General features: G+C 36.8%; 2 protein-coding genes across 2 annotated transcripts in view; one reads left to right on the top strand and one right to left on the bottom strand.

Moving 5' to 3' along the window:
• The first annotated feature begins 1,337 nt into the window (after positions 1–1,337).
• Positions 1,338–4,657, top strand: LOC135104167 (rRNA N6-adenosine-methyltransferase METTL5-like). Its single transcript, XM_064011249.1, has 3 exons — positions 1,338–1,509; positions 2,470–2,726; positions 2,842–4,657. Exons 2-3 carry the CDS (start codon positions 2,497–2,499, stop codon positions 3,245–3,247), a joined length of 636 nt encoding a protein of 211 aa, XP_063867319.1. The 5' UTR covers positions 1,338–1,509; positions 2,470–2,496; the 3' UTR covers positions 3,248–4,657.
• A 9,924-nt stretch (positions 4,658–14,581) lies between these two features.
• Positions 14,582–23,959, bottom strand: part of LOC135104166 (uncharacterized) — a 14,602-nt gene continuing 5,224 nt past the window's right edge. Inside the window, exons 3-5 of the mRNA XM_064011248.1 lie at positions 21,389–21,479; positions 15,247–15,477; positions 14,582–14,976 (exon numbers count right to left, since the gene is read on the bottom strand). Of these exons, the coding sequence (XP_063867318.1) occupies positions 14,860–14,976; positions 15,247–15,477; positions 21,389–21,479 (439 nt within the window). The 3' untranslated portion in view covers positions 14,582–14,859. The remainder of the gene's footprint in view (positions 14,977–15,246; positions 15,478–21,388; positions 21,480–23,959) is intronic.

Raw genomic sequence — 23,959 nt, 5'->3', positions numbered from 1 at the left:
AAAAATAACTTCCAGTAGTGATCATCATGCCATTAGTTGCTGGGCTGTGGCTGGGTATTTCATATGTAGATTTCTTAGCTGAATTCAGTTTGGATGGATACACAATGAAAGGCTGAACAGAACCAGAGGTGTAATCTTGTGTGTAGTATTCATTTATAGTTTCATGCCACAGGTGTGTCATTGGATATGGCATAATTTATTTCCAGTAATGATTTGGTCTAATTCTTATAGTGAACTTTTATCTCCCTACTTTTGAATAGATTATTACTCTTAATTTTTATGACAATACCTCAGTAATGATGGAGTCTATCCCAATGACAGATAATGCTCAGCGTAAGATCTTGGAGGATTTGCAGTTGAAAAAGCAGCTTTTTCTGAAACAGGGTGTTTCTCAGGCCCTCAGCACCCCAGCCACCTCCCAACAACCCACTGTAAGTCTTTCTTTGTGTATGTGCATGTATATAGCCTTTTTATTCACATGTTGAACAGCATAGTTTATTTCCTCTGCATTTAATCAGTGAAGAGTGGACATGGGTTAATTGAGTATCCTTTTTCAATAGCTGAACATATTCCTGTATTTATGGGAAACAGGTTTTCTTTTATGTATATTTGAGAATTTTTTTGTTGCATACTACGTAGTTTTTCATAGATATCGTAAGATTAAGAAATATCTTTGTTAATCTGAAATGTGACTATTTTAGCAGCCTGACTTTTGAGGAATGTTTTGATAAAACATATCATGTTTTGATAAAACATTCACCATGATGCTTCCTACTATAGTTCTGCTGTAACTCATCCCATCACTACCCCTGTGGTAAAAACTCACTCAACAAACACTGATCACTTCTCTAGTAGTAGTAGTGCTAAAACATACCACAGCTGCAAGGCTACATAAGGGAGTTACAATGCCTGTGATAAGATAGAAAACATCACCATTTTCCTTCTGATTACTTAAATCCATGAGTTCTGAACATAATTATTCATTTGTAATAATTCAGAATGTTGCAGGAGTGGGAGGCATGATAACAAGGGAAGTGAAAAAGGAACAAAATAGGGAGCTGAAGAGGGAAACACGATACAGAAATGAGATGTGTGGGTCTTTTGGAGTCTGTTTGTGAGGAAATGTGGTGATAGAATAGCCAGTTGTGAGTTGGCACCATTGGATTGTATATCCTTTTAACAGGCCTTGTCATTAACAGGACATTATTACTCTTTAAAATACCATATCTTCAGTGAAACATTTGTAACCATGTAACCATTTTACTCAATTATATGTTATATTCATTGGTGGCAACACTATTAATACCACATTTTATAATATAAGCCTGATATTTTAGGGCTGGTCATCTGGGACTGACGGACACATTGCAAGTAACAGCCAGAGATCAAGTCCTCTACAGGCAACATCCTCCAGCTTTGGTTACTTTATACCTCAAGACTCATCCTTTGGGAACATGATCTTACCAGTCCTGCCACGCCTGGAACCAAAGTGAAGTGATTGGACTCTAGGTGAGCTACAGCTTATCTTTTTGTATAGCAAATGTGCAAAACAGTCTGATTTCTTCTTACCAGATGACCCATCTGCTTTGTTGTCTATCTATCCATCTATTTCTCTGACACCTCATCCTTTCCAGGAACATACCCCAAATGCATGACTGTAGCAGAAAAGCCTCTGTCTCCCTTTGTCCAAACATTCCCCTCTTCATGCTCTTGGCCTCTACTAACCTTTCACACATATAATCCTTTACCCTTTCCTATTTCCCTAGTAGCTTTCCTCTCCTATTAGGACATTTAGCTTCACTAATCTATAATTTCTTGACAATCTCTTCATTCTTCATAGTCTCTCTATAGTTCTGTCATCCCATTGTTTCTTTTCACCCATTCTACCACCTCATAATTTAAACCATTTGTGCAGATGCTTATACCACATCTCTCGTACAAACTTCTGTTACACTCACTTTCCCATCTTTTCACTCTACATGCCTCTCTTAAATAGCTTATTTTCATAGCATTCAGACCCTACATCTCACCATCCTCTCTCTTACTGATCCATTCATCTAATCATAATTACCTAGCACCGTTCCCAGACACTCAAACTTACTCACTTCCTCCATTCTCTCTCATAATCACCTCACACTTTCCTACAGCTGGCTTGCTCATCCTATAAGGTAACCACCTGAAAACACACCCATCCACTCCTATCCTTTCATACGCCATCACCTTACTTTTTCAAACATTCACTTTCAGTTTCTATCTCACACACATCCTATATCATTAATCCATCACTCTGAAGTTCCTTTCACTTTTTTTTTACAGTGGTGGTCATAGCATTAGGTGCACTTGGATGGCAGGCTGATTATCAAATAAGACAGAAGATAATCAACCTCCCTGTTTATTACAAAAGGTATTAGCTGCATAGCTTAGAAAATATTACGATAACATATAAACATAATTTCTCTCTTTTCCCAGATGCCAAGTGTCTGAGAGTCTTTCACCATGATTAGGCTAAAGGAGCTGGAATCATGGTTGCAGGACCTTCAAGACTTTGAAACTCCCAAGGTGGCCCTGGAGCAATATCAGACACCACCTCACATTGCTGCTCATATTGCCCACACCATCCAGGCATCATTTGGAGACTTGGAGGGAAAGTTGGTAGCAGACTTAGGATGTGGATGTGGTATGCTGACAGTTGCTGCTGCCATCATGGGTGCTGCTACTGTTGTTGGGTAGGAGCATGGTTTTGTGGCATGATTCCTGATTCAGTATCCTGAATATTGTCATATTTTAACTTATATCATATTTGTACACACTTAACTTGTAATTCAGAAGTCCTCTTTTCAGCTTTGACATTGACAGTGATGCCTTAAAGACCTGTAAAGAAAACCTGGAAGAACTAGAGATTACAGCTGCTGAGTTGGTTCAAGCTGAGGTGCGACAGCTGGGCGTCTCATGCTCTCGCTTCACCAAGCTCTTTGACACAGTACTACTCAATCCACCTTTTGGTACAAAATGCAACCAAGGAACTGATCTTGAGTTTGTACAAGTGGCTCTAGAGCTTTCACATGGACCAGTGTACAGCCTCCACAAGACCTCCACTCGGGCACACATCATTAAAACAGCAAGCCGCTGGGGAGTGAATGTGCAGGTGCTGGCAAAGTTGCGCTATGATCTCCCCAACACTTACAAGTTCCACAAAAAGAAGTCTGTGGACATTGAAGTGGATTTCATCAAATTTACTGTTAAGTAAGAACCTACTCATTGTTTCCACTTCTTTCTCTTCACCCATGTATTTGTGTGTCATTCCTGGCTGTTAGGTTGCCAGTTTGCCGTGACAGTAATGTTTTTTTTTTTTTTTTTTAATAATTCCTTGTCTATTCTTTACTGCAGAGACATGAAGATATTCATGATGTAACATTTTGATACATCACACAGAGATCAGTAAAGCTTTAAGTGTGTAACTTTTCATTTTATATATTGCCAACCATACTTTTCCTTTATATAAGTAAGAGTATGGTAGTCTCCAATAAGCTCACCCAACAAATGCAGATGCCACCTACATGTGTATTCCAGGTCAGTAATCTGTTAATAAGCTGCACTCACTTTCACTGTGTGTAATGATTTCTTCAATCTTGTCTTCTGCTCTGTTGAAAATCTATTAGTTAATCAAATAGTTGTCAGGTTAAGAGATTTTCAGCACATCTAAGGACAAAGTTAAGGAAAAGACAACTACATTGGAAGTGAGTGCAGCAGATTAATCTACTTCTGAGCATGAATACATTCTGCTATGCCATCCAGCACATCACATGAATCACATATTCTTTACTGTCTCTTCCATTGTTTTCATCTCATTCTCTTGTTACTGTTCTACATCAAAGACTGACACAGACCTTACCTTCATTCACATGTCTCTTCATTCCTTTGGATAAAGTAATGTGTTTGGTTCAGTTTTAAGTACACATTTTTTTTGTAGTTGCTAGTCTTTCTGCAGTTTCTCTCTCACATTTGGCTACAATATTGGTGTCATGTAACACTTGTATAATGATATATAAGTTATATGGAAGTAAATTGTTTGTAAAACAAGTTCACAAGCCCATGGTATGCCAGTATTGTAGCCTTACTGTAACAGGTAATATTCTTTCATCTTAAAATTTTATTATTGGAATTAATTGAAAAATTTATATATTTAAAATTTATTTTGTACAATAACTTATTACATTTCAATGTACTAAAGAAAACATTACATTATTAAATATCTGAATCATAAAATGAATATAAAAGTCAAAAAAATAAATTTGTACTTAAATGACAACAAAGTAACAGACTAGAACATTCTTGGATTAGACAAAAACTAAAACCTATTTCTATCACCTGTTGCTTTACAGCTGCCACATTGTTGTGGAAGTAAGACTAGAATTAAGGTTATCTTTGACAAGGAATTCACAAAATTTGAATTTCATTTGCCTTTGGACTAAAACTGAATTAACGTATTTGCAGATATATAGGGTGCATCCTTGTTTAACAAAGATTATGGACACAATAAATACAGGATAAACTTTTCTACCTTTCATGGAAAAAAATGTATTTTATGTGATAGTAAACACAGTAATACTTTATGCTGTGTGGCATGATGTGCTTCATATTATATTTTTCATCCATTTTCAAGACTCTTATTGATCTCACATGGAAGGATAATTAAGGTATCATGCAAAGCTCACCACACCTACATGTTCTTACCATTCTCGTGCACACAGACTGCATTGCTTTATCTTTGCCCAAAGATCCTAAGAAACAGAAGTTTCACTTCATGTAGTGCCTTGAAAGTCATCAACAGGATCTTCTCAAAGATGATGGCATCACTGGCAACATCAAGGTCAGTCCCTGTGGTCATTCATGTATATGTATGTTTTTTAAACTGCTTTCCACAGCTTCCAAATGATTCGAAAACCATGATGGAGGTTTTCATGTTTTACATCATATGAGTACACAACTGACGTCATTGCACTTTCCATGTTAGATTTCAAACATTTGCTTGTGCAATGTTCCCACATTCTATCCAAAATATATCAGTCATTTGAAATTAAGGGAAAAGAAAGGATGTGTTTTTTTAGCATTTATAGATGGATTCATTATATCAACATTTCTCTGTAAATTAGAACAGCATTAAAAATTGAGTATATAGAGGATGAAGACTAGATAACTGGGATGGAGTGATGTAATTATTGTGCCTCTACTAAAATGTAAGAGCATTAAGCATGAGCATAATAATTATAGAGGGATAAATATATTAGGTGTGCCAGGGAAATTTATGGGAGAGTCGTGGCCGAGTTTTAAAAGATATAAATGAATGAATTATTAAAAAGAAGATAAGAGAGAAAAGGAAACAGATTGTGAGTAGAACAGATGTTTACTATAAAAATAACAGGAAAGGGTGGGTGAGTGTGACTTGCTGTAAGACAGGGCATTTTCTCCATGACTGTGTGTAAAGAAAATGCTCGAGCATGGTTGCAAGTGAACGGGAGTCAGGTGGACAGGTGGTAAGTCTTTGAATGATGCTGTTACTTGCAGAGAGTGAAAGGGAACTGAACAGTGATAAATAAGTGGTGTATGTTAGATGACAACTGAAAGCGAATGTTTGGAAAAGTAAGTAGTTTCTTAACAGTGTGTCTTTGGTAAACTTTGCATATAGTTAACGAGAAAGAATGTATATGAAGTGAAAGAATTAAAGTACAGTAAACCCTCATTATATTGGATCCCGTTAAATTGGATTTCACATTTATCAGACATGTATGGCCTAGGGACCGTCCATCTGATTTACTGGATTAATGTCAGTAAATGGGTGCCAGTGGTGGTGGTGGCAAGGGAGTGAGTGAGGGTGGGAAGAAGGGAGGGAGAGTGTGTGTGGTGGTGGTAATGATAAGCATCCACCAGGGTTGTGCTGTCTGCCATAATTATGGTATTTGTCATAATTTGGTGTTTGCCATCTGCCTTACATTGTCTACTGTATGTTTTTTTTTTTTTTTTTTTTATGAAATCTGGTTACTTTACTGTATTTTCATACCTATGGATAGTCAGGGCAGGAAAGGAAGTTCCCAAGTAGTGAGTCATGGGTCAGGCCAGGTCAAGAATGGGGTGAGAGAGGGATTTGGGGGTGAAAATTAAATCATTGCCACATATACATACCATATGTGTGGCTTAACATAATAAATACATTTTTTGCCTAAATATAGTGTTTTAGTTGTTTTCATGAGTAAAAAAATGTGGTAAATAAAATTTTATTAATAGCCATAATTATATCAACCTTTTTTTATATTTATTACCGTTAGCTTACTTTATGGATTGGAATTATTCACATTGCCACTTTTATCAGATTTTCACCTTCACTGTCAATGGCTTCCCCCCAATTAGTCCAATATAACGAGGGTTTACTGTGCTAGGGAACAAAGTTATGCAAACATAAGATTGAAAGAGGAATGAGGTTGGGTTATGAATTGTATATATGTTAAAGGATCTCTTGTAAGATTTGTCATGAAAGCAAGAAATATGTCCATAATGGTAAAGAGACATGTGGATCTGATTTTGGAAATAAAACGAGGAACACCATTCAAAGAGTACTGTGGAAATAAGTTAACTGAGTGGGCTTGCAGACTGATAATGTAGGAAAGGAAGCATGAGGGCATGCATGGTAGATGCAACATGGATACATGTGCTCCTAAAAGAATTAAGGAATGATTGAAAAGAAATGCATTGAGATGGTTTGGCCATAATGAAAGAATCAAGAAGGAAGAGTTAGTAAAGTCCTAGCAGGAAAGAAAGGAAGGTGGAAGGATTGGGAAATCGAGTATCAATGTGAAAAAGGTGCTGGTAGCAGAGGAGAGTTTGGATATAGAGAGGTTGAGGTAATTATGCCATGACCACTTCCTTTGATGCAGATGTAATTGAAGGAAGCTGTTCTCTGGTAACAGCCAAATATTCATGAAGGAGAGAGAGGGAAACACAGTAGTATAATGTATTTCCCTAAGCATTTCACACACCAAAAATGGTGTCTATGCACCACATTTTCAAATTTATCTTAATTATAAATGTCTAAATCAAATTTAGCACACATAAAGGTACCGGTGTATGATATTGCATCCAAGAAGAAAATACCCGGCTATAACTCTCAAGGATTTCATAAAGCCCTGTCCACACCGTTCAACAGTGCCTAGTAAATGGGCAAAGCTTGATGTCAAACACATGGAGATGCTGGATGGCAGCAATCAAACTAACAGGCAGACAGCCTTATCTGGTGATTTTGCTTGACCATAGGCACAAGTACTCCATTGGTTTGCCAGTCAATTTTGCCCAAACGATGGGCATTAAACAAGCGCTGATCATGCAGTACTCGATCATGCAGACAGGGCCTGAGACTACAGCCTCAGAAAAACATTCTTTGACAGCTAGTAATACTTGGAAATTCGCAACTTCTATTTATGGTTAACGTGACAGTGTGGACTCAACAACTTGACAATCATCAAAAATGACAATCACTTCCATACAGGGAGGTGTCCTTCCACATATGGGCTGTGTTCTTGAAAACATATCTGGATACTTATCTTACAAACTGTATTTTTCAACAAAAACTGCTAATTATTTTTTCCAACAAAAAAACAATAATAAAGGCCAACGTGTTCCACGTCAGTCAACATTTATGCATCAAGCAGCTGGTTATTCATCACATTCCACATTTAGGGTTGAGGAATGTGGATGTGTAGTCATGTTTACAATGATCACAGGCCACTTTAGTATTTAAAATATTGCAGTGAGCTAAATCCTTCTAAATCCAAGTGTAGCACTGTGAACCACTGCAACACACTGGCTGGCATGTCTTGTAGAGTGTTTCATCAATGATAGAACAGATGCACTCATCACAGTAGCTCTTCAATCTCAGTTTGCTAGTGATGTGTCTCAGCACTTAAATTTTTCTTCCCAAAGGAAGATTTTATTTATTTTTTTTCCCCACTGGTATCCACATCATAAGATACAACTTTTGCTATATATCATTATACTCAAATATAGAGATATTTTATGCTCCTAACCATCAAATCTGAAAAAATGCACATTTTTCAAATATCAAATTTATGCTCACTTGAATAGTAATCTTGGAAATAAACTTTGACAAACTCAAAGAATTTGGTGGAAAAACATTTTGAGTACTTCTAAACAATCATTTTCCAACCATGAAAGTGAAAACAGGATCAATATCTGTGTTGGCAATAGTAGGAAAAATGCATGTGTGTGAGGAGTAAGGAACATGTCTTGCCCATGATGAAGATGTGAAGCAAGCTTAAAAATGTATTTTTTAAGATTTCAGGGAGACTACAGTCCATTCATTCCTAGCTTGCAACTGAATAATTTGAGTGTGATGTTTATAGCCTTATCACTGACTGGACAGTGGATCCTGTCATCTTGTCACTAATAAGAATGTAGATCAATGCCTGTTTTCCAATTAGCCCAGATGTTGGTCTCTCCACATTACTAGTTTTCCTTTTCTTCCCTTAATCCCCTTACTTTGTGTGATATTTAACTGATTTATAGATCACTGCCCAAAAGAATGACAGTAGTCAGAATTAAATTTACCAAAGAATAACTGTGATAATGTGAGTTTAAAATGGTAATACTTTTTGTGCCATGCTGCTTTTTCATGTAACTATCATGATACTATAAATTAAAATACTGGCATGTGATGGAGTAAGTTCTCTTCAATACAATGGTGTTATTAGATTTTAGTGTTATAAGATTTTAGATAAGATAGAATGGAAGGGTGATAGGCAACTTTTCATCTCAAACTATATGCATAAGACACCAGGACATGTGTTTGTCCTCACTGTTGTGTTATGTCTACAGCCTGGGATGAAAAGTTGTTTACTACCTTTCCTTTTCATCTGTTGACATCATCACATTCATGAGAACTTCCTCTATTATATATCATTATTTATATCTGCGGTATCACTATAATTTCATAAAAAATGCAGCACAGAACAAAAGCTCTTTGAGATAAATTCACCTTATATTAATTATTCTATGTGAATTTTAACTTTTAATTCATTTGTAATTTACTATCATTCTTTAGTGTAATTATCAAGAAACCAAGAAAGTATTGCACAAAATAAGAGAGAGTGAGGAGAAATCAAATTTGTGTGTGCAGCAAGATCAGTGACTATACTAGGCAGGAAACCAGCCGACTAGCCCACACACCAATCAGTGACAAGGTTACAGGACCTACTGTTCAATCAGCAATGAAATGTAGCTTAGGCTTCAGCTACAACCTTGGAATGAATGAGAAACTGCTTGAATGTCACTTCCCCAAAAGATAAATCGAAAAGATCCAGTTGGGCAGGCCAGTTTTAGTCCTTTCCTTAGAATTAGTCATGGGAAGATGGAAAAACACAATCAGAGTTACAAAAATTACCAATAAAATGAGTGAAAACAGGAAAAGTAAGATGTGCAGAATAGTGAGAATTGATATAGATCAACACATCAGGCAGGCATGAAATAGAGATGTGCAGAATAGTGAGAATTGGTATAGATCAACACATCAGGCAGGCATGAAATAGTAAGTTCAGAACAGTAACTGGAAATAACATTGAAATATAAAAAAAAGATTTGCAACACTGACTGATGAGAGATGAAAGACAATCAATTAAAGGGCTGAGCTGAGTTGATGAAATCAAGAAGATTTAGACTACCATGTTTTAATCAGTCAAGTTCCACACAAGGATGGGTAAGAGTCACTATCAGTCAAAGTAGAATACTTCAGTTCCTTGAAGTTGTTTTATGTAGCACAAACTTTATATGAAATCTTTAGTAAAGGGAAAGGAAACATTTGAGTGACGGAGGAGGGAAGAGAATCTTGGAAGATTTTAGGCATGAAACATTGACAAACAAAGGTTTGTCCTGTTATTTAAAAATCATAGAAAGATCATAGGTCTGGCATTTTGTGAGGTGCTTGATTCTTGCCGAGTTAGTTATCTGCAAAATGACAAAGAGGAATGCAGGGTAGAGTCATCAGATAAGATAGATAGCAAAGCATTTTGACAAATAATTTATGCATAAGAGAAAAGAATGGGTGATAAGATGAATGGTTAGAAGAACAGGGGTTGGTTATTAACTACTGCAGCAATAGAACAGCCAGGAAAGGAACAGAGATGAATAGAAAGGGGTTTGAAAATTTTGAATTAACAATAATTGAAGACTGATCAAACTTTTTTTTTTTTTTTTTTTTTTTTTTTTTTGCATGTTTAAGGGAATACCACCATGAGCCACTTGTTGGTAATACACTACACTGGAAGATGTTAAACTTGGATATATATATATATATATATATATATATATATATATATATATATATATATATATATATATATATATATATACACACACACACAGATGAAAAGTGTTTACATATATGACAATCTGACATATTTTGATGATATCTTACTGTGACCACATTGGTTTGGTCCCAAGCTATATGCAAAGTTCACATGACCATTATGACAAAAGGAACCAGGCACTGATAAGTCTTTCATTTTGAAAGACCTTGGCAATTATTGTGACTTACATTTAAGTATATAGGTAAGAAAAAAGCAATCATTCAAACAGCTGCAAAAGTACCAGTAACCAACAACCTTACTTGATGTGTCTCACCAGATGAACATTCATCATATCACAGCAACATAAGATTAATTCTACAGCAAGCAAGCACCTGGTCAACAATATTGAAGTCTGCACAACATTCTCCACAGTGTCAAATGTACAGAAGCTGAAAATTTTCAATGAATGCATTCTTTATACACTTACACAAAACATTTCAATACCCCAATATCCAGTGCTCAGAAATCATTATGCAATAAATGAGTATATTAATCTTACACACATTACCACACTTTTAATATCTTTCTAAAAATACTTGACATAAAATAAATTACAGGAACCTCTTACAACTTATAGGAGTACAACAGTAATTTGAATTTATATATACAAAGATGTAGCATCTGAAATAATCTACCTTTAGCAGCACTAGTACACATTATGAAGATTCTTATGACTTCTGTCAGCCATAAATATTCAAGTCACATCAGTTACCCAATTCAAAGATTCTACTTTCTAAATCTTAGAACACTGTGATGTTATGGTGATGTAAAATTGATTTCAATCATGAAGACATCAGGGCAGCAGAGAGAGTGAGAGAGGTAAGTACACACACTAATCCCCAGTATCAATCTCATAAAATTTACTACAAGTCTACTGAACTCACATTACATTTTGCCACTTTTTAGAATTATCTAATTCTGTGAATTACCAACACAGTGGAAGCTCCATTGTCCAATCTTGATAGGATCCATGAGACTTCTTTAAGTAAAAAGAATTTTAAAAATCTTTGGACAAGTTTAACCCCAAAAAATTAAAATTAGTGAAATAAGAGAAAAAAAAATTGGTAACACAATAATAGTCCATAACCTCTTGAAAGTATTGCTACTACATTTTTATGCCACTCCCAAAGTTTTACTGTCAACTCACATTGTTACTATACTGCATTTTAAATCACTCCCAGTTGTATTTGACAAAAACGGATTTCATTTAGTTGTTTTCCACAGTTCCTAAAACTTCAGTAGGCTGTGATTCACTTTTGAAATGTCAAGAAATACCTACTTAAATAGGGTATAATGAAACTGGCAACAATATTTTAACCAATTTTGGAACTTTTTTTAAAGTTAAACCTAAATGTGTTTGAAAGCTAAGTCAGATTATGGAGTTTCCCCTGTACATTATGCTTCTTGAAGATCTATTACTAACAACAATGAACAATACTTCGACACCTTTTTGAAATACAGGTATAGATTATATAGGCAGTGCAAGGCTATTTCAGCACAAGGATGTACTTAATAATAATGTGGCTCCACGCTGATAAAGAGTGGACAACTATGTGCATACTGTTCTCAGATACACACTTCACCAAGCCAAGATCTTTGCATTGTTGCTCAGTCTTTACAAAACATTCCAGTAACAAGGTGAAGGTCAAAATTGATTGTTGTTCAGTCTTTACAAAACATTCCAGCAACATAGTGAAGAAAAGAATCACAATTAAGGCTATGCCATTGGTTTGATGACAGTACAAATAAGTGCCTGCCTTATGGACACTGGCCATATTCCTCCTACCTATGCAGCACCTGTATTATGAAGAACACTTCTGAGATAACATACTACTTATATATGCAATGAAATGGAATTGTTCAAGCAAAGAACATCTTGGAAATTCCTGCATTCAACAACTCTATGACAATCTTAGTTTCTGTACAGTTTTTGAAAAAAAAAAATAAATAAATAAATATAATAAATAAAAATTTAACAGGGTGGAACTAAAGTTCCTGCATTGAGTAAATCATACTTCCTTCTAAAATGAGACTTTTTAGTGTGTGTGTGTGTGTGTGTGCACACCATATTTTAATAAGGACAAATTCAAAAAGTGAAATATATAGCTACAAAATAATAAGCAGGACAATTTAAAAATGGTTTGGCATTGCTCATGGAGTCTCACTATTAAATGAACTGCCCAGCCATTCTGTTACTGATTTTGCACCCTTCACTATTGCATTAAACTATATGGATCAATCTGATATGGGTTAATATTAATAATCTCATTAAATGTATAAAAAATGGCTGAATGTCTTCAGGCTCTCCACACTACACCTTTTCAAATGCCGACACCCATAATTTTCTTGTCATTGGTTAATTTATCAATAATGGAAATCTAGCCTAACTCTTCCCCCATTCACACGTGGGCACTTGCTAAAGTTATTTCTATGAAGATGGCTTCCTGTCACAAACTACATGTGCACATTCATTCTTACAGTGCTAGCAGAATCTAATTATTGAACCCTGGCAGCTGCCTATTGAGCATAATTTTATTTCAATTATCAGATGTAATTTTTTATTATTTTCTTTAATTTTTCAAGTTGACATATTTACTAATATTCTATGTGGGTTGTATTTCTATCAACATATTCAATTTGTCATTATTTTTTATTTATTTTATTTATTTATTTTTTTCAAGTTTCAACCCATAAAGAATTATATTAATTATACTGTATATGTATAAACCATAAGAATTATTTCCATTGTTTCTTAATGAAAGGAACAAAAAAATATTACTTGACAGCAACTGTAGTGTTTCATATTTAAATGCACAAATACTGAAGAATAAGCAATTCCACAAGATAACTTCTCACTTCCTTGCCATAATAGCATATCAGCATCAAGACTGTACCACCAACACAGAGTTGTCAAAATTAGGAATTGGACAAAGATATATATGAAGACAGTACAACATAAATTGTGTTCTACACACAGGTAAATACAACTGGGTAAATACTATATTTTTTATCCTTAACTTCATGGATAGTAATTCTTTAAAGACAACATGAAATAAGGCCTCAAACTATCTCAGAACATATCCTTATGTAAAATGCTATGTAAAGGAGGCAAACATCAATTGAAGGTTACTGAAGGACCAGAGATATTCAGCAAACTGCCCTAAGACTAAGATGCTCTTTCTCACAAGTATGCTTACATTTCCTCACTGATTCATCTAATTTCATGACATACCTGCAAGACTGTCAGATGTGTATCATTCAGCACATACAGAAGGGGAGGCACACAAGTTATAAGATGACCAATTGACAATAATTTTCATAGATTTTAAATTCTATTTGTTTAGGAAATATTTCTAATAAGTAGCAAGCAAGCCATCAGCAACAAAAATAGTATCAACACAAAAATACTCCAAATGAAAAGCAATAGAATTTAACTGAACTTTAGTGATATAATGCTGCAATTTATAATCCTCTTTTTTTTCATTTTATTTATTTATATTTGATTTATTTATTTTTATTTATTATTATATATTTTTTTTTATTCATTAGTGGGGTGCCCCAGCTAATTTGTTAGTAAGGCAGCCAGAATAGCCCACAATGCTTCTATCACTGACAACAACTGGCACTGAATAAGATAAAAGTTTGAAAGTAGAAAGGTCTTAAATGTCTTTCTTTTTCTTTTCTTTTCTTTTTTCTTTTTTTTCTCTTGTGATTATCTTTTCTCATATCCAAGAGATAACATAACCATTTTTCTTGTCACAACAAAGTTCAATGGATTAAACTCCACCAGATCATCCATAACATTCAGAAACCCCATGTGTACTGAGGGAATACACACCAAAGAATATGCATAATGAAACTAAATCCAGAAAACACTTATAAATGGAATTACATACATAATAAAACACATTTTCTAATGACATGTGCCCTAATTCACAAAACACTGCAGCACAACTCCTGAGCATCAAATTACTGACAATATGAGACATAAATACACACACACACACACACACACACACACACACACACACACACACACGCACACAGCTGTGTTCAAATTGTTCAAATTCATCATAAATACTTTTGATTATGCTGTTAAGCATAATGTGAAATAATGGACTAGCAAATGATTTACAGTGCTAACACACATGTTATGATACTTGGTGATAAACTTATATATATATATATATATATATATATATATATATATTTTATTATTTTTTTTTCTGTCAAAATTGCTTAATACAACTGAAGAAAATTGTTAATAAAAAGCTAAAATCTAACAAAATGTGTCATTGAGATATTTTGTTCTGGTAAAAGTAAAAAAAAATATCGAGATAAAAACTCACATAGTACAGCCACTCTAAATATAAGGAATGTTCCTAGACCTCAAAGACAGAACTGTAAAACATAACAAAATGTAGCTTGCAAGATAGCCCTACCTTTCAGTTTAGCCCTGCAGGTTGTCTATCTCCCACTGCAGGTTCTCTCGGGCTGTTTTTTCCCGTTCTTTCTGAAACTCAGGAGTCGCATAGATGTTGGGCATCAGCACCAAGTTCTTCAGCATCTGTAACGATAATAAATATTCTTTATAAAAATCATTTTACAATAGAAAAAAAAATTACACACACACACACACACACACACACACACACACACATATATATATATATATATATATATATATATATATATATATATATATATATATATATATATATATATATATATATATATATATATATATATATATATATATATATATATATATATATATATATATATTAATAGTAGTAGTGACACTAAAGAACTGTATGGGAATGGTGATTAATGATACCTTCAGTCTGAGTTGGTTGTACGATGCTGTGGGAAGATGGACATACTCTGCCTGGATCTTGGTTGTATACTGTTGGTATTCTTGAGAGGGACAGCCCAGCACGCCAGTTGTGAAGTCCAGGAAATAGTGCAGATCCTCTGTCCCTACTCCACCCTCAGTCATGTGGGCATCAGTCAAATTGTTCACTGAGGCTTCCAGCAACGCCCGTACTGCTCTTGCCACTGCAGAGTCCTGGGAGACGCAGGCTCATCAGTGATCTTTACAATAAATTCTTACAATAAATTGCATGATATTCCCACTAAATAGGATAATCAATAAGAATTCCATGAATCTTTCATAACCCCCACATTTAAACAAGATAGAAAAAAAAAATCCTTCTGTTACAAATGGTCATTAAAAATATACCACCAATATAGAACATATTGTACCATTGGTACCAATATGTACCATTGGGTTACTCTCTATAAAAGAGTGGTAACCAATACTCATCCAAAATACTAACAACATCAATACTCTGGGAAAAGGGAATGCATGAGTGTTGTACAGCTCTCACCTTACTCCTCTAAGTATAAAAATTCTTTGACTATTTCCAAAAGTGGAGCATGTCCTAACTCTTCCCTTTCATGGAGACCTTCATTCTTAGACACTTCAATATTCACTACAAGCCCTGGCTTTCATCCCCTTTCAATGACCAATCTGGTGAACTAGCCAATAACTTTGTTGTTCTATACAACCTTGAGCAATTAGAATAGGACCCTACCTGTATCCCTGACTGTCTTTGTCAACATCCTTGAACTTTTCCTGACATTTAATCCTTTTCTTTATTCTGTCACTGCTGGGCTCTTCCAGTCATGACCTCATATTTACCCTATCACTCAAATTTCTTCTTGGAATCCTCTGATGCACAGATACCTCTGGTATTTTACCTCCACTAATTGGGAGCATGAACAGGTATTATTCTAATTTTCCATGGAATGACTACTGCCTCTGTGTTAGGGATCCATTTCTATGTGCTGAGCACAAGACAGAGGTGACTGTCTGATATGCAAGCACACATTCCTCAATCATTCTCACTCACAATAAACTTTCTAAACCTTGGTTTAACTCACCCTATTCTTGTATTATGCGTGATTATGAGTCAGCCTACAAATAGTACCTGAGCCTTCCACCTCCTGAAACTCATGCATTTTACATTTTTGTCCTGTATTATGCATAGACTGTTCTCCAACAAGCCAAAAACTCTTCCATCTATTGAAAATGTCAAAATCTCTGTAGATCTAACCGCCCCTATATCTTCCAACACCTAGCCAAAAATATATCCAATAACTTTTATCATCTTTTTGTCCTCTATTTCAACCTGATGGTACCTATCTCTAAAGCTGAATTCTTCACTCAAATCTTTACTAAAATCTCTCCTTTGGATGATTCAAGGCTTGTTCCTCCCTCTCCTACACCCTCCAACTATTTCATGTCTCCCATTAAGATTGTTCCCAATTATGTTTTTCATGCTCTCACCGGCCTTAACACTCAGAAAGCTTATGAACCTGACTGGGTCCTTCCTGTTGTTCTCTGAAACTGTGCCTGTGCCACCAACTCTGTCAACATCTATCTTTCTTTCCTGCTGAAAGTTTACCTACATTTTTTTTTTTTTTTTTTTTTTTTATGTAGGAAGGGCACTGGCCAAGGGCAACAAAAATCTAATAAAAAAATGCCCATTGAAATGCCAGTCCCATAAAAGGGTCAAAGCAGTGGTCAAAAATTGATGGATAAGTGTCTTGAAACCTCCCTCTTGAAGGAATTCAAGTCATAGGAAGGTGGAAATACAGAAGCAGGCAGGGAGTTCCAGAGTTTACCAGAGAAAGGAATGAAGGATTGAGAATACTAGTTAAACTCTTGTGTTAGAGAGGTGGACAGAATAGGGGTGAGAGAAAGAAGAAAGTCTTGTGCAGCGAGGCTGCAGAAGGAGGGGAGGCATGCAGTTAGCAAGATCAGAAGAGCAATTAGCATGAAAATAGCGGTAGAAGACAGCTAGATATGCAACATTACGGCGGTGAGAGAGAGGCTGAAGACAGTCAGTTAGAGGAGAGGAGTTGATGAGACGAAAAGCTTTTGATTCCACCCTGTCTAGATGAGCAGTATGAGTGGAACCCCCCCAGACATGTGAAGCATACTCCATACATGGACGGATAAGGCCCTTGTACAGAGTTAGCAGCTGGGGGGGTGAGAAAAACTGGCGGAGACGTCTCAGAACACCTAACTTCATAGAAGCTGTTTTAGCTAGAGATGAGATGTGAAGTTTCCTGTTCAGATTATAAGTAAAGGACAGACCGAGGATGTTCAGTGTAGAAGAGGGGGACAGTTGAGTGTCATTGAAGAAGAGGGGATAGTTGTCTGGAAGGTTGTGTCGAGTTGATAGATGGAGGAATTGAGTTTTTGAGGCATTGAACAATACCAAGTTTGCTCTGCCCCAATCAGAAATTTTAGAAAGATCAGAAGTCAGGTGTTCTGTGGCTTCCCTGCGTGATATGTTTACCTCCTGAAGGGTTGGACGTCTATGAAAAGACGTGGAAATGTGCAGGGTGGTATCATCAGCGTAGGAGTGGATAGGACAAGAAGTCTAGTTTAGAAGATCATTAATGAATAATAAGAAGAGAGTGGGTGACAGGACAGAACCCTGAGGAACACCACTGTTAATAGATTTAGGAGAAGAACAGTGACCGTCTACCACAGCAGCAATAGAACGGTCAGAAAGGAAACTTGAGATGAAGTTACAGAGAGAAGGATAGAAACCGTAGGAGGGTAGTTTGGAAATCAAAGCTTTTTGCCAGACTCTATCAAAGGCTTTTGATATGTCCAAGGCAACAGCAAAAGTTTCACCAAAATGTTTAAAAGAGGATGACCAAGACTCAGTAAGGAAAGCCAGAAGATCACCAGTAGAGCGGCCTTGACGGAACCCATACTGGCGATCAGATAGAAGGTTGTGAAGTGATAGATGTTTAAGAATCTTCCTGTTGAGGATAGATTCAAAAACTTTAGATAGGCAGGAAATTAAAGCAATAGGACGGTAGTTTGAGGGATTAGAACGGTCACCCTTTTTAAGAACAGGTTGAATGTTGGCAAACTTCCAGCAAGAAGGAAAGGTAGATGTTGACAGACAGAGCTGAAAGAGTTTGACTAGGCAAGGTGCAAGCACAGAGGCACAGTTTCGGAGAACAATAGGAGGGACCCCATCAGGTCCATAAGCCTTCCGAGGGTTTAGGCCAGCGAGGGCATGGAAAACATCATTGCGAAGAATTTTAATAGGTGGCATGAAGTAGTCAGAGGGTGGAGGAGAGGGAGGAACAAGCCCAGAATCGTCCAAGGTAGAGTTTTCAGCAAAGGTTTGAGCAAAGAGTTCAGCTTTAGAAATAGATGTGATAGCAGTGGTGCCATCTGGTTGAAAAAGAGGAGGGAAAGAAGAAGCAAAGTTATTGGAGATATTTTTGGCTAGATACCAGAAATCACGAGGGGAGTTAGATCTTGAAAGGTTTTGACATTTTCTGTTAATGAAGGAGTTTTTGGCTAGTTGGAGAACAGACTTGGCATGATTCCGGGCAGAAATATAAAGTGCATGAGATTCTGGTGATGGAAGGCTTAAGTACCTTTTGTGGGCCACCTCTCTATCATGTAAAGCACGAGAACAAGCTGTGTTAAACCAAGGTTTAGAAGGTTTAGGACGAGAAAAAGAGTGAGGAATGTATGCCTCCATGCCAGACACTATCACCTCTGTTATGCGCTCAGCACACAAAGACGGGTCTCTGACACGGAAGCAGTAGTCATTCCAAGGAAAATCAGCAAAATACCTCCTCAGGTCCCCCCAACTAGCAGAGGCAAAATGCCAGAGGCACCTTCGCTTAGGGGGATCCTGAGGAGGGATTGGAGTGATAGGACAAGATAAAGATATGAGATTGTGATCGGAGGAGCCCAACGGAGAAGAAAGGGTGACAGCATAAGCAGAAGGATTAGAGGTCAGGAAAAGGTCAAGAATGTTGGGCGTATCTCCAAGACGGTCAGGAATACGAGTAGGGTGTTGCACCAATTGCTCTAGGTCATGGAGGATAGCAAAGTTGTAGGCTAGTTCACCAGGATGGTCAGTGAAGGGAGAGGAAAGCCAAAGCTGGTGGTGAACATTGAAGTCTCCAAGAATGGAGATCTCTGCAAAAGGGAAGAGGATCAGAATGTGCTCCACTTTGGAAGTTAAGTAGTCAAAGAATTTCTTATAGTCAGAGGAGTTAGGTGAGAGGTATACAACACAGATAAATTTAGTATGAGAGTGACTCTGTAGTCGTAGCCAGATGGTGGAAAATTCGGAAGATTCAAGAGCGTGGGCAGGAGAGCAGGTTAAGTCATTGCGCACATAAACGCAGCATCCAGCTTTGGATTGAAAATGAGGATAGAGAAAGTAGGAGGGAACAGAAAAGGGGCTACTGTCAGTTGCCTCAGACACCTGAGTTTCGGTGAGGAAAAGAAGATGAGGTTTAGAAGAGGAGAGGTGGTGTTCTACAGATTGAAAATTAGATCTTAGACCGCGAATGTTGCAGAAGTTAATGAAGAAAAAGTTGAGGGGGGTGTCAAGACACTTAGGGTCGTCGACAGAAAGACAGTCCGACCTGGGGACATTTATGGTCCCCTCCCCAGATGGGGACTCCGAGGCTCGTGTAGGTGTCGCCATGATGATTTAAAAATTTTTTGAGTGAAGGGTGTGTGTGTTATTAGGTGCTTGTAAGTTTGTGTGGAGGAAGAGAGTTGTCTTTAGAGGGCAGGCTGTGACTGCCCCCTTGTGTTGTGAGACACAAAGGGAAACGTTCAGTGAGGTCACAGCTGGGTTTAATGATAAGTTCACAGCATCCCCTGAACAGTGCTTTAGACCTCACTGGGAGTAATTATCGTTTCGGCAGGTGTCTACTGCCTCCTCAGCCTGTTCCCAAAAAAGGGTGACAGCTCCTCCCCTTCAAACTATCACTGTATTAGTTTAGTTTCCTGCCCTTCTGAAGGTTTTGAATCTCTCCTCAACAGAAAGATTCTGAAATGTCCACCACATCACTTAAAAATCTGATTGCCAGTTCCCTCATGGCTGCTCTACTGGTGATCTTCTGGCCTTCTACACTGAGTCTTGACCATCCTCTTTTAAGGACTTTGGTGAAACTTCAGCTGTTGCCTAGTGATGTCAAAAGCATTTGATAGAGTCTGGTACAAAGCTTTAAATTCCAAACTACCACCCTATGGATTCTATACTTCTCTCAATAACTTGATCTCAAGTTTCCTTTCTTACTGTCCTATTGCTGCTGTGGTAGATAGTCACTGTCTATTAACAGTGGTGTTCCTCAGGTTTCTGTCCTGTCACGCCCTCTCTTTCTATTATTCATTAATGATCTTATAACCCAAACTTATTGTCCTATCCACTCCTACGCTGATGATACCACTGCACTTTTCCAGTCATTTCTCAGACATCCTCATGTTCATGAATTAAACAACTCACACAGGGAAACCACTGAATACATGACTTCTGATCTTTCTAAATTTTTTGATTGGAGCTTAGTGTTGTTCAATGCTTCAAAAACCCAATTCCTCCATCTCCACACAACCCTCCAGATAACTAACCCCTCTTCTTCAATGACACTCAACTTCAACTGCCCACTTCTTCTATAATGAACATCTTCAGTCTGTCCTTTACTAATAATCTAAACTGGAAACTTCTTATCTTGTCTTCCTAAAACACCTTCTTTGAAGCTAGTTGTCTCCAGCAGTTTTTCTGACACACACCAAACTTATTCACCTCAATATGGAGTACATTTCACATATATCAGGGGAGATTCCACTCATACATGGTGGAATTGAAAACATTTCATCTTATCAACTCTTCTCCTCTAACTGATTGTCTTCAGCCTCAGGTAGAGTTCCAATTTATGTTTAAGGCTTATGAAACTGGAGTGATGACAAAGAAAAGAGATAACTGGTGATTTTTAGCATAACAATATGCAAACATACCCAGTGTAAACTCGCACTATGTGAGACTTTTAAAAAATGTATGCCTTGCATACAATGAATGTAGACTGCATATATCTCTCATGTACTAATTATTAACAAACCCCAAATCACATACCTGTTGACCTTCACCAGCTTCTGAGATGAACTCATCAAACTTCTCCACATTTTTTAAATCTGAATCACAGCAGCGAGGATTGTACTCCAACCTGAGGATAAGGGAGGAAAATAACTGTTATTACCACCACCACATTTGGAGCATCAAGTAATGTATATCTACAGCATCCCTACTCAGTTTTGGCTGGGATGGAGTCTGATTTGATCATATATATATATATATATATATATATATATATATATATATATATATATATATATATATATATATATATATATATGATCAAATCAGACTCCATCCCAGCCAAAACTGAGTGAGTGAGGCCTGTCCATCTTACCCTTAGGTCAGCAATAGTTCCTCTACAGAGATCCCTCTGTCTTATCTGTCCTACACGCCATGTCATCAACTTTACCACGTAAACACGACTCTCACTACCTCTCTACAGCTAAGCTTTCCACAGCTAGTTCCTCTCACACAACTTCACCACTGCAATTAACTACTATAATGAATTCAGTTTCCTTAATCTCTATTCTAATTAACTCAGTTTCCTTAGTGTTATACATGCCTCATATTAGTCTCTTGTCATCAGCCTCACAGGATCTTGTGAGGTGGCACAGTTGGCGATTACACTCCCTTCATTTACTTAACTTTTATAGCACCAGAGCTTAATGCACTACTAACTAATTACACTAGTTCACTTCAACTCTCATAACACAGAACATGTTATTTAGCATACATATTTGTTAGTTCTTCCATCATTACTTCCATAACTGCCAGCATCACTGTTGGTGATAACAATTGGAGAATCCATAAAAGTTACGCAGTTTAATTTCTGAGGTGCCTTAATAGTTTTCTTTTGAAATAGTTCATAGGAAAACAGTTGAAACAGTTATAGGACTTGTAAGAGGAAAAACCGAAACAGGTAGAGTTCCAGAGTTTACTAGTAAAAGAGATGAAAGGGCAGAGATACTGATTAACTCTTATATTAGCAGGGTGAACAGAACAGGAATGAAATTAAATAGAAATAAAAAAATTAACAGGTAATATGAATCATTCAACAAGTGTCATTGATGAAGAGGATATAGTTGTCTGGAATGTTGGAATTGTGTAATTCTTGCTGAGTTGGATGTCTTACAAATGATGTTAAGAATTCAGCATAAAGTCAGTAGCATAACAATGAATAGGATATCAGGTGCAGGTGAGATAATTTATGAAGAATAGAAGTGGTCCTGTGGAACATCACAGTTAATAGATTTAGAAGAACAGTGTCTGTTTACTACTGCAGCAGTAAAACTGCCAAAAAGGAAATGAGACAAAGGTGTGGAGAAACGGATAGAGATCATATAAGGGAAGTTTTGAAATTAAGAATTTATGCCAAACTTTTTCAAAAGCTTTTATGTATAAGGCAATAGCAAAGGTTTCATCCTAAGAGGATGATCAATATTCAGTATGGAAAACTAGGAGATTGTAAACAACTTGAAAGTAAAATGAGTTGAACCATGGTTTACAAATCTTGGGATTAGAGAAAGTGTGGAATACACTCTGATGTTAACATCTGTACAGAGACTCTGACATGGAAGCAGTAGTCATTCCAGAAAATCAGAATGATACCATCTCAGATCATTCTCCTAGCTGAGGTGTAATGTCAGAAGGAGTAGTAGAACATTAGTATGGGATAAGGAGATGAGATAAAGATTGGAGGATCCCGATGAGAGAACAGTTCAACATAGTATGTTGAAGGGTTCGGAATGATAAAGATTGGAGGATCCCGATGAGAGAACAGTTCAACATAGTATGTTGAAGGGTTTGGAATGAGTGTAAGGTGCCTGACTTAACCCTGTAAACTCCCACAAAGTGTCTGCTACCTCAGTTCATACCCCATTTCTGTTGTAATATCTACTTCTGAAACAGTCAGCTTTCCTTCAGTGAAAACTACTTTTGAACTCATTAAATTTCTATCTCAAAGCAGACCATTCAGCTTACTATACAGTAAATTAAAAGTAAGTTTCTATGGATATTGCTAGAGACAAAAGTACAGGTTATTCTAAGTAGAAAATGCTCTGTACACATGCATTTTGAGACATTGTTTAGTTGTGGGGATGAAATTTGAATGTGGCCAAGTGACAATGGCCAGCCTGGTATCTTGGTGGGATGTGTTGATGCAGGATGTCTGATGGTGAAATTTTGAGTTATTCAGTCATCACTTCTACATTGGTTGGGGTATTAAAGTATCCTGTAATGAGACGAGTGGTACTGATGGAGAAGTGATTTACCAATAAACATTACACAATGATAACATGGCTGTAATTAACAACAAATAAAATAATAGGCTACTTGACACTTTGCCTGCCTGGGTAGGGAAGGGGAAGCAGCGAGGCTAGCAGCAAATCAGGTGATGTTTAGCCAGTCACGTGCAGTTTTATGCCATAACGGTGAAAGTGAATACACTTAGATTGTATGGCATGATTTTGACAGAAAAAGCTGTTGAAAATGCCACACACTTACAGTAAGGTGGAGTATGTGGACATGGTGTTTCTACAACATAAACACTCACCTGGCCTGGCTGTTGTA

The sequence above is a fragment of the Scylla paramamosain genome, chromosome 10 (genome assembly GCF_035594125.1).
Source record: "Scylla paramamosain isolate STU-SP2022 chromosome 10, ASM3559412v1, whole genome shotgun sequence".
Classification (NCBI taxonomy): Eukaryota; Metazoa; Arthropoda; class Malacostraca; order Decapoda; family Portunidae; genus Scylla; species Scylla paramamosain.
The sequence above is the reverse complement of the archived record's forward strand: the minus strand, read 5'-3'. Positions and strand labels throughout refer to the sequence as shown.

Coding starts and splice junctions, on each gene's coding strand:
- LOC135104167 (XM_064011249.1), top strand. CDS start 2,497: ATGATTAGGCTAAAGGAGCTGGAATCATGGTTGCAGGACCTTCAAGAC. Junction 2,727..2,841: donor GGTGCTGCTACTGTTGTTGG/GTAGGAGCATGG, acceptor TCCTCTTTTCAG/CTTTGACATTGACAGTGATG.